This window comes from Marmota monax, unplaced genomic scaffold, assembly GCF_021218885.2.
Source record: "Marmota monax isolate L192 unplaced genomic scaffold, Marmota_monax_Labrador192_F-V1.1 WCK01_AAM20220418_F8-fsc00125, whole genome shotgun sequence".
Classification (NCBI taxonomy): Eukaryota; Metazoa; Chordata; class Mammalia; order Rodentia; family Sciuridae; genus Marmota; species Marmota monax.
Window position 1 is genome coordinate 12,193,285 of NW_026695235.1, and position 13,276 is coordinate 12,206,560.

General features: G+C 50.7%; 1 protein-coding gene across 3 annotated transcripts in view; it reads left to right on the top strand.

Annotated features, from left to right (window-relative positions):
- Positions 1-13,276, top strand: part of Trappc10 (trafficking protein particle complex subunit 10) — a 74,816-nt gene that overhangs the window by 44,261 nt on the left and 17,279 nt on the right. For all 3 annotated transcript variants that reach the window (XM_046438946.2, XM_046438948.2, XM_046438949.2), the window contains 6 exons: positions 7,696-7,842; positions 8,402-8,516; positions 8,926-9,002; positions 10,012-10,103; positions 11,672-11,812; positions 12,076-12,188. In XM_046438946.2, coding sequence (XP_046294902.1) covers positions 7,696-7,842; positions 8,402-8,516; positions 8,926-9,002; positions 10,012-10,103; positions 11,672-11,812; positions 12,076-12,188 — 685 coding nt within the window. The remainder of the gene's footprint in view (positions 1-7,695; positions 7,843-8,401; positions 8,517-8,925; positions 9,003-10,011; positions 10,104-11,671; positions 11,813-12,075; positions 12,189-13,276) is intronic.

Here is a 13,276-nt window from a genome sequence, read left to right on the forward strand (position 1 = left end):
TTCAGAAGACTCAAACTTATTTAATTTTTCTACAAGTTGCCTCTACTCTCAAAAACAAAGCCGTTTACCATTTTGGGTTAGCTTTCTTGTGGGTTGTTTCTTGTGTTCATGTCCATGGTCAAGAAGCTGGTGTGCAGCTGGGCGGTGGTGCACACCTGTAATCCCAGCGGCTCGGGAGGCTGAGGCAGGAGGATCAGAAGTTCAAAGCCAGCCTCAGCAAAAGCGAGGTGCTAAGCAACTCAGTGAGACCCTGTCTCTAAATAAAATATAAAATAGGGCTGGGGATGGGGCTCAGTGGTTGAGAGCCCCTGAGTTCAATTCCAGGTACCAAAACAAAACACAAAGCTGGTGTGGAGCCTTGAGTTCTGACATGCAGGGCCTGGCGAGCCGAGCCGGGGAGAGGAGAGGCGAGGGTTGTTCAGCAGCAACGCTGGCAGGAGTGAGGCTCCTCAGGCTTGTGTTTATCAGCACACAGGGACACAGAGCCTGCATGAAGCTGTTTGGCAACTGTTGTGTTTTCCTGCGGCTGGGCTGGGACCCAGTTCTCCATCACCGAGCTCCTTACTTATGAGGTCACCACAGCAGGAGGTGCTCTGTGTGCGCTTCTGTGGCTTGTGCACCGTGTCCCAGAAGCCTCCTGTTTAGTCTGCCTGTTGACGTAAAGTGGCTCTCAGAGAATAGGAGGCAGCGGAGCGGTTGTCAGGCATCAGCCTGCCGCTGGCTGTAGCAGTACCACAGTGGTCCTCCACCTGGGGGTGCCCACCTGGGGGAGCCACTTCCTAGCCTTGGGCCAGTGACCTGATGGAAATGTGTAAAATGGGAGATCGTGCCACCTTGTGCATTACGCTGGGGCAGCCCTGAAGTTGCACCTGTCCCACAGGAGTCGTGTGTCTACACAGGGCCTCCCCCCACTCTTTGTTTCCCTCCAGCTAAGTCTTATTTCCCTCCGTTTATCAAAAGCGGATATATTCCCTGTGTGACAGCATACAAAAGCACCTGTGAGGGGTCTTTCCTCATGGGTGCCTTTCTGGTCTGGGCCTTCTTGTGCTTGCTGAGCTGCAGTCCTGGGCTCCTGTTTGCTCTTGGAAGAGCTGCGTTGTCCGGAAGCCTCGCGTTACAGTGGTGTCCTATATTCCCATTTTTGGAAGACATTGGTACAGGTGGACTTGTGAGGCCAGGGACACACATGGCCAGTGGCCTTTAGAAGGCCTCCTCATTCTCAGCCACACCAGCAGTGCCTTTGGCACAGGAACAGTATGACACGAGTGTCTTTTTTTTTAACCAAAGGGGCATGGAGGGCTACAGGAAGGTGTTTTCCAGAAGGCCACTGTGTGCCTGTCACGGTGATGGCTCGAGCGTTTGTTTGCTTGTTTTGAACTGTGTTCTCTTTGTGACGTTTAACCTTCGTCAGCTCAGGTTCTGCTGTGGAACAGTGTGGCCAAGTGGGACAGGGCCCCCTGTGACCTCAGAGGAACCAGCCAGTCACAGGTGTGGTGGCCAGGCTGTGGCATGAGACATCATTGTGATCAGCTGGTCAGCCTGGGATCCCAGGTCAAAGCAGGGAAAGGTGAGGGTGCAGTCCCAGCTGGCGGCGGGCTCCGCCTGGCAGAGGCAGAGCAGTAGAGCTCTCTGAGCATTGCACAATGGACACCTCACTAGTCCCTTGAGTGGGGAGGTCCCTTGGAGGCTCTGTGGTGGCACACACTAATCCTGTGGGACTAGTGCAACTTTAGGACTGTGACATGGAGCCAGGGGGACCAGAACTGGAGGGTGGCAGCTGATGAGAGGCTGTCTGTGGTCTCTTCCCTGGGAGAGAGAGGGGAACCCTTGGGAACAGTCAGGAAACGTCTGCTTGCCTGCCAAGCACTGTGGTGAGAGTAGCGAGGGGAGAGGAAGCCCTACCCCTTGCAAGAACCACGGTCAGCCCACTGGGGCTGCTAGAGCCCAGCGACGTGGTACCGGCATGAAGTGGGGAGGGTGGGCTACACGCAGTGATAGGGAAGGTTCTGGAAGAGTCATTTTAGAAGTCATTCCTCCAACTGATCGTTGCTGGGCGTGTTTTGTGCCAAGTGTTGTAGGCTCTGTTTCCAGCAGAGAACACACCCACCTGTGTGAATCAGCTTTTAAATACCCGACAAAAACAATTTAAAGAAGGAACGATTTATTTTGGCTCATGGTTTCATGGTTCAGTCCATGGTCGGCCAGCTCCACTGCTCAGGTCTGCGGTGAGGTAGGACATCACGGTAGAAGGGCGTGGGGAGGAGAGCTACTCCCTCCTGGCGGCTGGGAAGAGGAGCTAGAGGAAGGGACCAGGGACAAGACACAGTCCCCAGAGCACAGGCTGGTGACCTGTGTCCTCCAGCCAGCCACACCCCACCTGCCTACAGTTCCCACCACCTCCCAGTTGTCCATCGCTTCCCCAGACCCCAGCCTCCAGGCTTGCTGCCCTGGGGACCAAGGCTTCCACACACGGACCTGTGGGGGACAGTCCAGAGCCAACCATGACACTACCCCTGTGGCCCATGTACTTCAGTGAGTGAGAGGGCACTCCCCAGGTGACCGCTCGTAGGAGTGGATTTCAGGCAGAGCAGACAGTGACCCTGAAGAGCTGTGAAAGAGCTCAGCGTTGTGTATCGGGGCAGGTGTGCTTGGAGAGGAGGCCCAAGGGGAGGCAGGGGAGGCCGACGGGGTGCATTGTGCACCACAGCTAGTGAGGTGCCCCCTTAGGCTGAAGCCACGTGCCACAGAAGCCTTAGCAGCTGGGGGCCCCGGCAGGAGGAGCAGTGCGCAGCTGGAGGCCAGAAGAGTGTACAAACCTATGCCGGGGTCCAGGGGGACGGGCAAGGTTCTGAGGTAGGTTTGAAGTGAATGGATTGGAGAAATCCAATGAGTGGCGCTGAGCCCACTGGGCATCCGCAGATAAAGGGTGCCCGTAGCTCAGCTGTGGACACAGTGTGTTCCAGGAGGAGCTGCGACTCGGCATGAGAGGAAGAGGCCAGCTCTGGGAGGTAGCGTGGGAGAGTGTGTGTGAGGTGGGCAGGTGCTTCTCAAGAGCACACATGAGGTCAGCGGAAGGCCATCTGTGGTGCGCGTCAGGAGGGGATGAGCTCCCCTGGGTAGGGTGGGAAGAGCTCCTGTGGGTCCCAGGGCAAAGACCAGCTGCCAGGCGCTGGACAGCCTTGGCCGGGAGGCGTGAGCAACGCTCAGTCTTTCTGGGCACGTGAAGAGCACGCGTGCTCACCACCAGGACCAACGGACAGCTCAGCAGTGGTGGCCAGCAGAAGAGCAGGGTTTGCACTTACTGTGGTGTGAATGCCACACCCATGCGGAAAGGTGTGATGCGGCAAGGCAGGCACGTGCCCGCCACCACCAGGCAGGTACACACGTAGGTCTGACTCACGGCCTGGCATGGGGAAAACCCAAGCTCCCACCCCGTGTGAGGGACGACGTTGTCCTGGTGGTCATGCAGAGAGGAGCAGCATGAAGTGAGCAAGTAAGCACGGGAATGAGTGGACCGGATGTGTGACTCGTAAGAACCATGCCTTTGGATTCCTGACACGCCGAGCTCCGCTGTGGACAGGACCACTCTGATGAGCTGTCCTGCTGGGGACTTACGGAGGGAGGGTGACAGGCTCGGAGCTCCCGAGGGCTGCTGCTCTAGTCTCTATCCAGGGTGGACGCCCTGAGGGCGTCATATTCTGTAGGCAGTATTCACAAAAAAGAAGACAGGAGTGGCTTTCATTTTATGCTTGGAAAATATGACAGTGGCTCTTTGCATTACTTATTTTTCAGGAATCAGGAGACAAGGAGGGACTTTAACAAAAAATACAGAATATATATATATATTAAGAAATTCATTTTAGAAGTGTGTTGTTCACTCAAGACAAAGAGTGAAGTGTCCCGGGAGTCTGTGGGGCTGCCCAGCGTCCTGCCAGTGGGAACAGATGAGGCCACCACTGGCTCCTAGGTGAGCCTAGAGTTACAGTTGGGCAATTTAGGTGCCCACCTTTTAGAGCAGAGCAGAGTCGTCCTGTGTCAGGGTGGCATGGAGTTCCAGGTGCACTGAGGGATGCAGGCCAAGACTGAGTCTCTTGCATGTTTGTCACTGACACCCTCCCACACCAGCCACCTTGCAGGGGAGGGGCAGATGCTCATTTGGACAGATTTAAACTGTGGCTGTGGAATCATTTTTTTCCCCAAAGTTTGTGGGACCTTTTCTATTTTCAAGTCCCACCATCTGGATTGAATGAGATTGAAGAAAAGATTGAAGTTCTACATGTTGGTGAAGACATAGAAAAACTAGGACTCCCATGAGTTAGATGCTGTGTGTGTTGGTGTGTACCACCACATTGGAAAACTCTCTGCCAGCATTGACTGATGCTTCAAATAGCCTGTCCTTTGACCCAACCATTCTATCCCCAGGTATATCCCCAAGAAAAACGTGTCTGGCCATAAGATGAGCAAAGGGACTCACTTGGAAGCTTGTACATTGGTGAGGGAATCAGTGTTAGTTCGTCTCACGGCTCTTCTCCTGGAGCAAAGAGCAGTGTGAACAACCAATAATAATAATAATAATAAAAAAAAAAAGCAGTGTGCAGATGTGTTCTTGGGCACGGTGGCTTTGACACTTAGCTAGAGGTCACGTGTGCCTACAGATGGCTGCTGGGAGGCCCTGCTTTGGGGGCAGCTCCCAGCACCACCCTGGCTGTGTGGGGCATTGTTGGAGGAGCCAGTGAGCCTCCTGTGCCGCCAGCTCACTCCTCTCAGTGTGCACACAGCAAGGGCATGGCCGGGAGGAGCCTGAGCCTCAGGGCCATTCTAGTGGACGGGGCACAGGAACAGCTTCTGAGTGTGTGAAGCTCCCCCAGGAGGTGGGGTGGCCTTGCAAACGGCATTACCCAGAGTGGACAGGAAGCACCCCCTATTTAGCAGTGATGAATTCATGGAATATTAGGCACAGCATGAGAAGAAGCCACTGACAGGGTCCTGAGGACATGATGATGAAGAAGGAGCCATGCATGCTAGGGAGGATAGAGTGTCTGACCCCATGCATCTGAAGTTCAAAGACAAGCCAGAAGCCAGAACTAGTAGTTACCTCTTGAAGTAGATACTTACTGGGGCAAGGAGTCGAGAGAACCTTCTAGTAAGACAGAAGGTTTTTATTCCTTGGGTGGTGCTTACATATGGAAAAATTCATTGAGTTCTAGATTTAGAATTTATGCTCTTTACAAATCTCACTGTATGTGCTTTGAAATTTATTTTTTAAAAGCAATGAGGGAATATCACTACAACTGTATTTTTAATAATGTGTTTCATTAAAGTTCCCGAAAGTCTTAGGAGAGATAATGTTATACAGCCATTTCCATCAGGCCTTTGGAATGTGTGGAGGAGAAAAAGGATGCCTTCCCCTTTGGGGGTGCTTAACTGGGGTCTTGCTGGAGCCCTGAGGGGCACTCACAGCTACACTTAGAGCTTCAGTAGCTTGAGAGGCAAAAGGAAGTGCCAGGAGTTGAAGACACCTCCTGGCTGGCAAATGAGCATACGTATCTCTTTGCCTTTTCAGTAAAACCTCAGTTTACAATGGGTGCTGGGCCCCAAGTGGCAGGGCTGTGGGGAGGCTCCAGCTTTGAGCTGGTGAAACGAACCCTGTGTGTTCCCTGTGCCTCGGTGGGTGTGGGCCTCACTGCCCATGGCCGCCCCAGGGTAATCGTTTTTGCCCCTAGGAAGGCAGCTGCTGCTCTGTCAGTGGCTTCTAGACTCTGTCGTTGAGGCTTGCCAAAGCAGGGCTTGCTCTTTGCAGAAACATACACCAAGGAAACATCTGTCTGCTCACGGCGCCCTCTCCCACCTTGGTGCAGCCTCTGGGTCATTTCTGGGCATCTGCTGTCCCTTGTGTTGCTTTGGTTCTCCACTGCTCTTGCCCTGACCTTGAGTTTGGAGAGCATCTGTGGCCAGAGGTGCTGATGCAGTGTGCCCCTGTGTGCTCAGGCTGATGTGTGCCCCTGGTGCCCCGCGGCCCCAGTGCCTCTTCTCTGGCTCCAGTGCTGTGTTTCCCTCATTGGATTTGTCTGTGTAGAGACTCCACACAAAGTGTCGTGTAGCGTCCTCTGTAGAAGCCTGTCATTCTCTCAGGAGGTCCTTTTGTGCCCAGTGCATGCCCAGGTAAGTTGGCTTGTTTACAGAAGGCCTCAGGGGGTCAGGAACAGGGTGGCAATGTCCCATGAATGAAGGGGCCCTGCTCCGCCCTGGCTTGATGGGTGAAGGTCTTGATGTTTGGGGTCATACCCTTGGCATGGCCTGCTGTCTGCTGAGAGAGTCTCACAACTTTGTGAACAGAGCTTCTGATAGTGCATATTTTTCTATGCTGCTTTATTTGAAAGGATTTTAATGGTTTTTCTCATCTTTCAGAGCTGGGCAGGTCGGCGTCTGTAAGACACTCTTTGGTTCTTTCCAGTTGATTCCAGGTCCTTTGTTGTTTGTTCCCAGGTGTCTCGAGGACACCTTCGGTGACCATTTCCTCCACATGTGGTAGCTCTTCCTAGGTCTGGTGCAGAACCTGGTAGAACTCACGTTCCCAGTTGAGTATCACCCAGTAGCCTATTTCACCAGAACTAAGGTACTCCATGAAGTTAGTGCCACCAAGACCAAAGCTAGCGTTGCCGTTACTGTAAGTGAAGGTCGATGGGGAGACCCAGTCCTGTTTCAGAGAGGCTGGATGGGGGGCAGTGTCTTAGAATCATCTACCATACGTACGGTGGATGCTTTTGCATTTCTGATAATAGAACGTTTTTGTCTTTTAAGTGGAAAGGGAATAAGCACGGAATTAGAGAGGATAGTCGAGGGAGCTTACTGGTTTCCATCAGCAGCTGCAGCGGCTCCAGTGACAGCCAGTCTGTGTGCCCATCCACGTCCCCCAGACAGTCTTCCAGGCACACCCTGGATGTTGCATTAGAGTTGTCAGGAACATTCTAGTACATAGCTAACTAAGCGACAGGAGTTCCTTAGTACCCCATCCCCACACGCCGTGGTCATGGCTGAGCGTCTCTGGGTCATTCCTGGGAGCCATTGCATATCTGCTGTTGGGTGTAGTCTGTCTTAATGTGACCAGTCTTCTGAAGTCCTCCCTTCAAACTGAGAAGTTGCCAGGTCCCACGCTGAGTGTAAGTGAGCATAACTGGCCTTTGGGAAGCCTTTCTTTTCTTAATATGGTTTCAAAAATATATATATATATATATATATATTTTTTTTTTTTTTTTTTTTTTCAGTATTGGGGATTGAATCCAAGAGTGCTCTACCACTGAGCTGCTCCCTCAGCCCTTTCTATTTGGTATTTTGTGAGAAGGCCTCACTAAGTTGCTTTTGCTGGCCTCGTACTTAATGACCCTCCTGCCTCTGCCCCTGGAGTTTCTGGGATTACAGGTGTGACCATCACTCCCAGATTGTTTATATAACTGAAAGTCATGTCCCAGCTGAGTCACTCAGTAACATCAAATAACAAACACAGTCGTCTTTGGATAAGGTCCGTCCTTTCTCCCTGTGTGACCCTGTAGTGGCACTTCTTCCCTGCAGCTTTGCAGGCTGCAGCCCTGAGTTTGGGTGGGTGCTCCCGGGCTGGAAGTCTTGAACACCCACGTGGCCTATATGAGTCTCTGCTCTCCCTAGCACCCTCACCTGCCTGCACTTGTGTCCTTGCAGGTTTCCGTGCCACCTGGCGCTCTGGACTGCTGGGTGTTTCTGAGCTGTCTGGAGGTGTTGCAGAGGATAGAAGGTTGCTGCGACCGGGCACAGATAGACTCCAACATTGCCCACACAGTGGGATTGTGGAGCTATGCCACAGAAAAGGTACTGCCTCTGGGTGCAGAGTGCTCCCGACGTCCACGTGGTGTTGTGTGGCAGGTGCCCTGAGCTGTCTGGAGCAGTCTTGCTTGTTGAGATTGCGACAGGTGCTCTTGTAGCCTGAAGTGCCTGGATGGCTCTGGGGTCAGGGCTCCCTACTGCTGTGAGTTTACCCAGTAGATAGCAAGTGCTTCCTGTGCTTGTGCTGGAGACGGGGCTGCAGGCGAGGAAGGGGTGGATGAGAAGGGTGGAGCTCACCACCTAGTGCGGAAAGGCAGAAGGTGGCACTCAGGCGGGATGCTGGGGAGCAGAGGAGCAGCCGACTGGGAGTTCCGCTGGCACATGGGATGGAGGGTGGAACCAGAGGCTAGCTGGCTCAGAGCTGTGCCAGGGACCACCTTAGGGAGTGTCTGGGTCTGAGATGATCCTAATGGTGTGGATTTCTGCATCCAGATTTGAGTTATTTGGATAGGAAAGCTGAGTTTCAATCTTTTATCTTTGAATTCATTAATTTTCTACTGACTCTTAAGAGAAATCAGTTGAAATTGTGGGTTTATCTCAACAGCTAAAAGCCTTGGGCTACCTCTGTGGACTCGTGTCAGAGAAAGGACCTAATTCAGAAGATCTCAATAGGACAGTCGATCTCTTGGCAGGTTTGGGAGCCGAGCGACCTGAAACAGGTACTACTGTTGCTGAAGTACGGTAAGGAACACCTGCTGAACTGAGAGCACTCCTACTAGTGGAATTCAGAAAAAATGAATAGTATCTGTATCACACTGTTTGGATTTGAGGCCATCTCAGATCATTTTAATAATTGAATCCATTGGAGTGTTTGTAATGCATGTTTCTGAAAAGTCTGGCCTCAGAGGTCAGCAAGAGGTTATGAAGGGGTTAGACTACTTCATGAGTGTGCTAGCTGGAAAGAGCTCAGGGGGGCTGAGGGCAGAGGCAGAGGGATGCTGGCCTTGACAGTACAGTTTTGGTGGGCCTGGCAGCGTCTGTAATGCCACCGAGTCAGATGCAGCTCTGCCCTGTTGGAAGGGAAATGTGAATGCAGATGAGTAAGGATCTTGTCTCTCTTGGTTTAAGCCAACACAGCTCAGAGCCCTTACAAGAAGCTCAGAGAAGCCCTGTCCTCGGTGGAAGCTTTTGAAAAGCACTACTTGGTGAGTACTGACAGTGCTCCCAGTGCCCGTGGGGCAGCTCCGCCTATAGGAGACTTGCCCTTTAGTCTGACCTTTGGAGTTGGGATGTGCTTGGGTTATTTCTTTGGCATCCTTGGGAGCTGTGGACAAAACATGGAATGATTGTTCATCAAATGTTTATTAATACCTCAGTGCCATAATTAGGCATGGATGCATCTTTGAATACTTACAATTTTGTTCAAAATGGGTTTGCTCCTTTAATAAGTAGAAATTATGAAGGGAACCATTTGTTGGGCAGAGCTATTATGCTTGATTTTACAAGATTTGATTAGACAGACTTTGATTAGACAGCAGCATGGATAGCAGCGTGGGAGATCCACTCGGTTCCTGGGTTGTGGGTAATTCAGGTTCTGAGCGTGTCCCCTGGGATACAGATGGGTGGGAACCCTCAGAAATGTTGTTAAAGGGCCTGCTCTAGGAATTGTAAAAAAGAAAAAGAAGAGGAAGAGCACCCTCAGACAAAAGGACTTTGAAAAGTTACTCTTGTGATGAACAAATTCATGGGCATTTATTATCGTCCTTCATTATTTATGTATATGTATGGACCCATGCACGTTATCGACTATACTGGTTACATGTTACAGAAAAACAACACAAAAATAAATGCCAAGTAAAAAAATGAAGTTACTATTAATAACAATGTCTTTTGCTATAGCTTTGGATAAATACACATAGGATTTGTCTGCATTAAAAATTCAAGAACTTTTGCTGGGCATGGTGGCACCCTCCTGTAATCCCAGTGGCTTGGGAGGCTGAAGCAGGAGGATCGTGAGTTCAAAGCCAGCCTCAGTAACTTAGCAAAGCACTTAGCAACTCAGTGAGACCTTGTCTCTAAATGTTAAAAAAGGGCTGGGGATGTGTCTCAGTGGTTAAGCGCTCCCCTAGGTTCAATCCTCAATACTAAAAAACAAAAGAAAACCAAATTCAAGCATGTAATTCTGCTTTTCCTTTTCCTTTTCCTTTTCCACAGGATCTGTCCCATGCTACCATTGAAATGTACACGAGCATTGGGAGGACTCGATCTGCCAAACTCGTTGGGAAAGATGTAGCAGAATTCTACATGTAATCGCTCTTGAACTTTTCTCTGAATTCTAAACATTTCACATATATAGTGAAAGAAGATTTGGGTGTGGAGTTAATGTCAAGAGTACCTAAATGTAGAATCTGTTCTTTAGCTACCATCATTTTGGTTTTTAATTTTTTCTGAAAAGTGAATGAGAGGCTTTTAGCTTGTTATTCCTAATAACTTATTGGTCTTTGAAGTTCTTTTATTTAATATCTCTCTCTCTCTCTCTCTCTCTCTCTCTCTCTCTCTCATACACACACACACACACACACACACACACAGAATATTATAAGTAACTTTGAAGATCTGTGTGGGGTATTTGGGAATCTTCTCCCCGAGGGAACGTGGACTGAAGTGTTGTTCTGTAGTGTCCGCTAGTTCCTCCCTCGCATCTCAGCAGGATGGGAATGGAGCAGCTGTGTGTGTTGGGCGCGTGCTGGAGGGCAATCCAAGGTGACTGCTAAGTGTGTTTAGATAGCACACGAATTTCTGTTCCTGTTCCAGCTGCAGTTTGAGTGCAAAGAAAAGACCACGAATTTAATCTATTTCTAGTGTGTTTGATAAAACCAGCCTGTAGAAGAGAAGAAAGCCTGGCTGGCCGTGCAATTGCTGTTTCAGTTGGAAAGAGATATAGAGTATAAGGAAAAGACATAAAGGACCATGTATTCATTAACGTTCTCTCAAAAAAAGATAACGTTTGAAATGAGGTCTTGAAATCTGTGCTTATAGTAAGTTCAGCAGCTGAAGCAAGAGAGGAGAGTGTGTGAGCTGATGTGAGCGGCTGGGAAGGGGCTCACAGGTGGGTGGTCCGAGTGCACCTCCTGTTTTCCGGAACATCGATGGCAGAGCCAAGGCTAGCACTAGGCTCTCCTGAATCCCCTCTGGTGCGCCTGTTACTTGAGCAGGAAGGCCACGTCTAATCCTAACCCTAACCCTAAGTGTGTAGTTAGGAAAGGTGAACTCTTCCCACTTCCAGAGTAGATTGACCGACTTGGGAATGTCCCCTGGTGCCCTGGCGCCTGCTTGGCAGTGCTGGCCTTCCCCTAGCTCAGCCCTGTGGGGAAGGAGGGGGGTCCAGCTTTTTTCTGAACTGGGCAGGCCCTAGTGGTTTGTACCTTGAACTGTTTTGGGTTTTACTCTGAGCCTCTTCGGTTTCCCTGGGACCGGGCAGGTGCCTCCTAATGACACGTGTTGCTGATTGAATCCCTCCTGGCTCTCTGTGGCTCTCTGCCTGAGCTCCCCTGACTGGGCCTCAGGGCTCTGTTTGCATATATCTGGGGTGGCATGACTGCTGGGCAGCCCTGGCAGTCCCTTCTGCTTTCACCTCTTACCCAAGTTGGTGAACGATGCCTGGCGCTGGCAGCAGCGAGGTGGTCCTGTTACTGCCAGCCACTCCTCAGCCCGCGCCTGGCAGCCCCGGGTGGATCTTGGGCTAGAGCGCTCTTCCGTGAGGGGTGGCAGCCAGGACTACGCAGAGTTGGTGCTTGTGTCCTGCAGGGTGTGAGGTGCCCCTGGAAGGAGCGCATCCCCTTCTCACAAGAGTTGTGCTTGTTGACTTTGCCAGGAGGAAAAGGTCTGCACAGAAGGCGGAAGCTCACCTGCAGGGGGCTCTGAAAACCTACCTGGCCGAGGGCTGGGCCCTGCCCGTCACTCACACGAGGAAGCAGCTGGCCGAGTGCCAGAAGCACCTTGGGCAGATCGAAAAGTATCCTTTTCTGGACTAGGACTGCTGCTTTCTGTTCTCAGAGGAAGGTTGTTTACAGTGTCCTAGTGTGAACTGAATGCCTGGCCCCTGGTTTTTAAACTCTAACTTCAGGTTTCTGATAATTAAGAACACAACAATCACAATTTAAAAAATGAAGGATGCCCTTTGGGCCACACTTTGAAGGCCAAAGAGGACTTTGGAAGCCCTTTTGCCTCCAGCATTCCCTGTGTGAGGTCCTCTGGCCCCTTAACTCTCCACTCCAGCTATCTGCAGACGAGCAGCCTTCTGGCCAGTGACTGTCACCTCACCCAGGAGGAGCGGGCACACTTCTGCCAAGAGATACTCAGCTTTGCCCAGCAACAGGTGGACAGCCCGGGTAAGACTAACTTTTGTTTTGTTTTTTTTTTTTTTTTTAAAGAGAGAGAGGAGAGAGAGAGAGAAGTTTTTAAATATTTATTTTTCAGTTTTCGGTGGACACAACATCTTTATTTTATTTTATGTGGTGCTGAGGATTGAACCCAGCGCCCTGCGCATGCCAGGCGAGCGCGTTACCGCTTGAGCCACATCCCCAGCCCCAGACTAACATTTTAAACTTTATTATGGATATTTTCAAATACTAGAGGAAAGTAAGAAGAATAACACAAGCAACACTGACCTCCCAGAGTCAGCAGTCAACCTTTTGGTGTATAGCAACGCATGTCTATGTCTTTCTTTGCCTTTTTCACTTTTGCTGAACTTCACAGAAACTCCAGGTCGTGGTGTAATGCTTTAGTCTGAGAGCAGTTTAGATGGATGGTCTCTACCCACACCCAAGGGGTTCTGCTAAGGTCTGTGTTCAGGTTTCTCTCGTTATGAGTTATTAGCAGGATCAGTGAGGAATCACTTGCTGCATCTGGTTATGATGTCTCGGTTGCTCCCAGACACTGTCCAGACACTGGCTTCTGCTTGTGGAGGTGGAGTGCATGTGCCTGTGGCCCTCCCACTGCAAGCGCCCTACTCAGCAGCTGAGTCTGTTTACAGCTGTGTGCAGCCACCACTGCAGGCCACTGCAGAACACTGTCCTCATCCCAGAAGGTCCCCCTGCTGCTCTCCCAGTCCCTGCCAGCCATCAGTCTGCTTCCTGTCTCACGAGACCGATCTTGGGTGCTCCACACAGAATCCTGGCCTCTGTACCTGGCTTGATTCGGTGTCTTCAAATCCATGTGACCCTGCTTTGTCTCTTGTTAGTGTTCCACGCCCTGATCCAGTTGTCCCCTAGACTGGCCCACCTTCTGGAATTGTCTCAGTGTTTCATCAAGGTTACCCCTAAATGGAAGTGAGACTGCAATGCTTGAATGCAGGTTGACTTTTTTTTTTTTTTTGTACCAGGAATTGAACCCAGGTTAAATGTTCTGGCAAGTACACTTTATGATGATGCTGTGTGGCAAGATTAAATTTATCATATCATTTAACTGCTTATGTTGA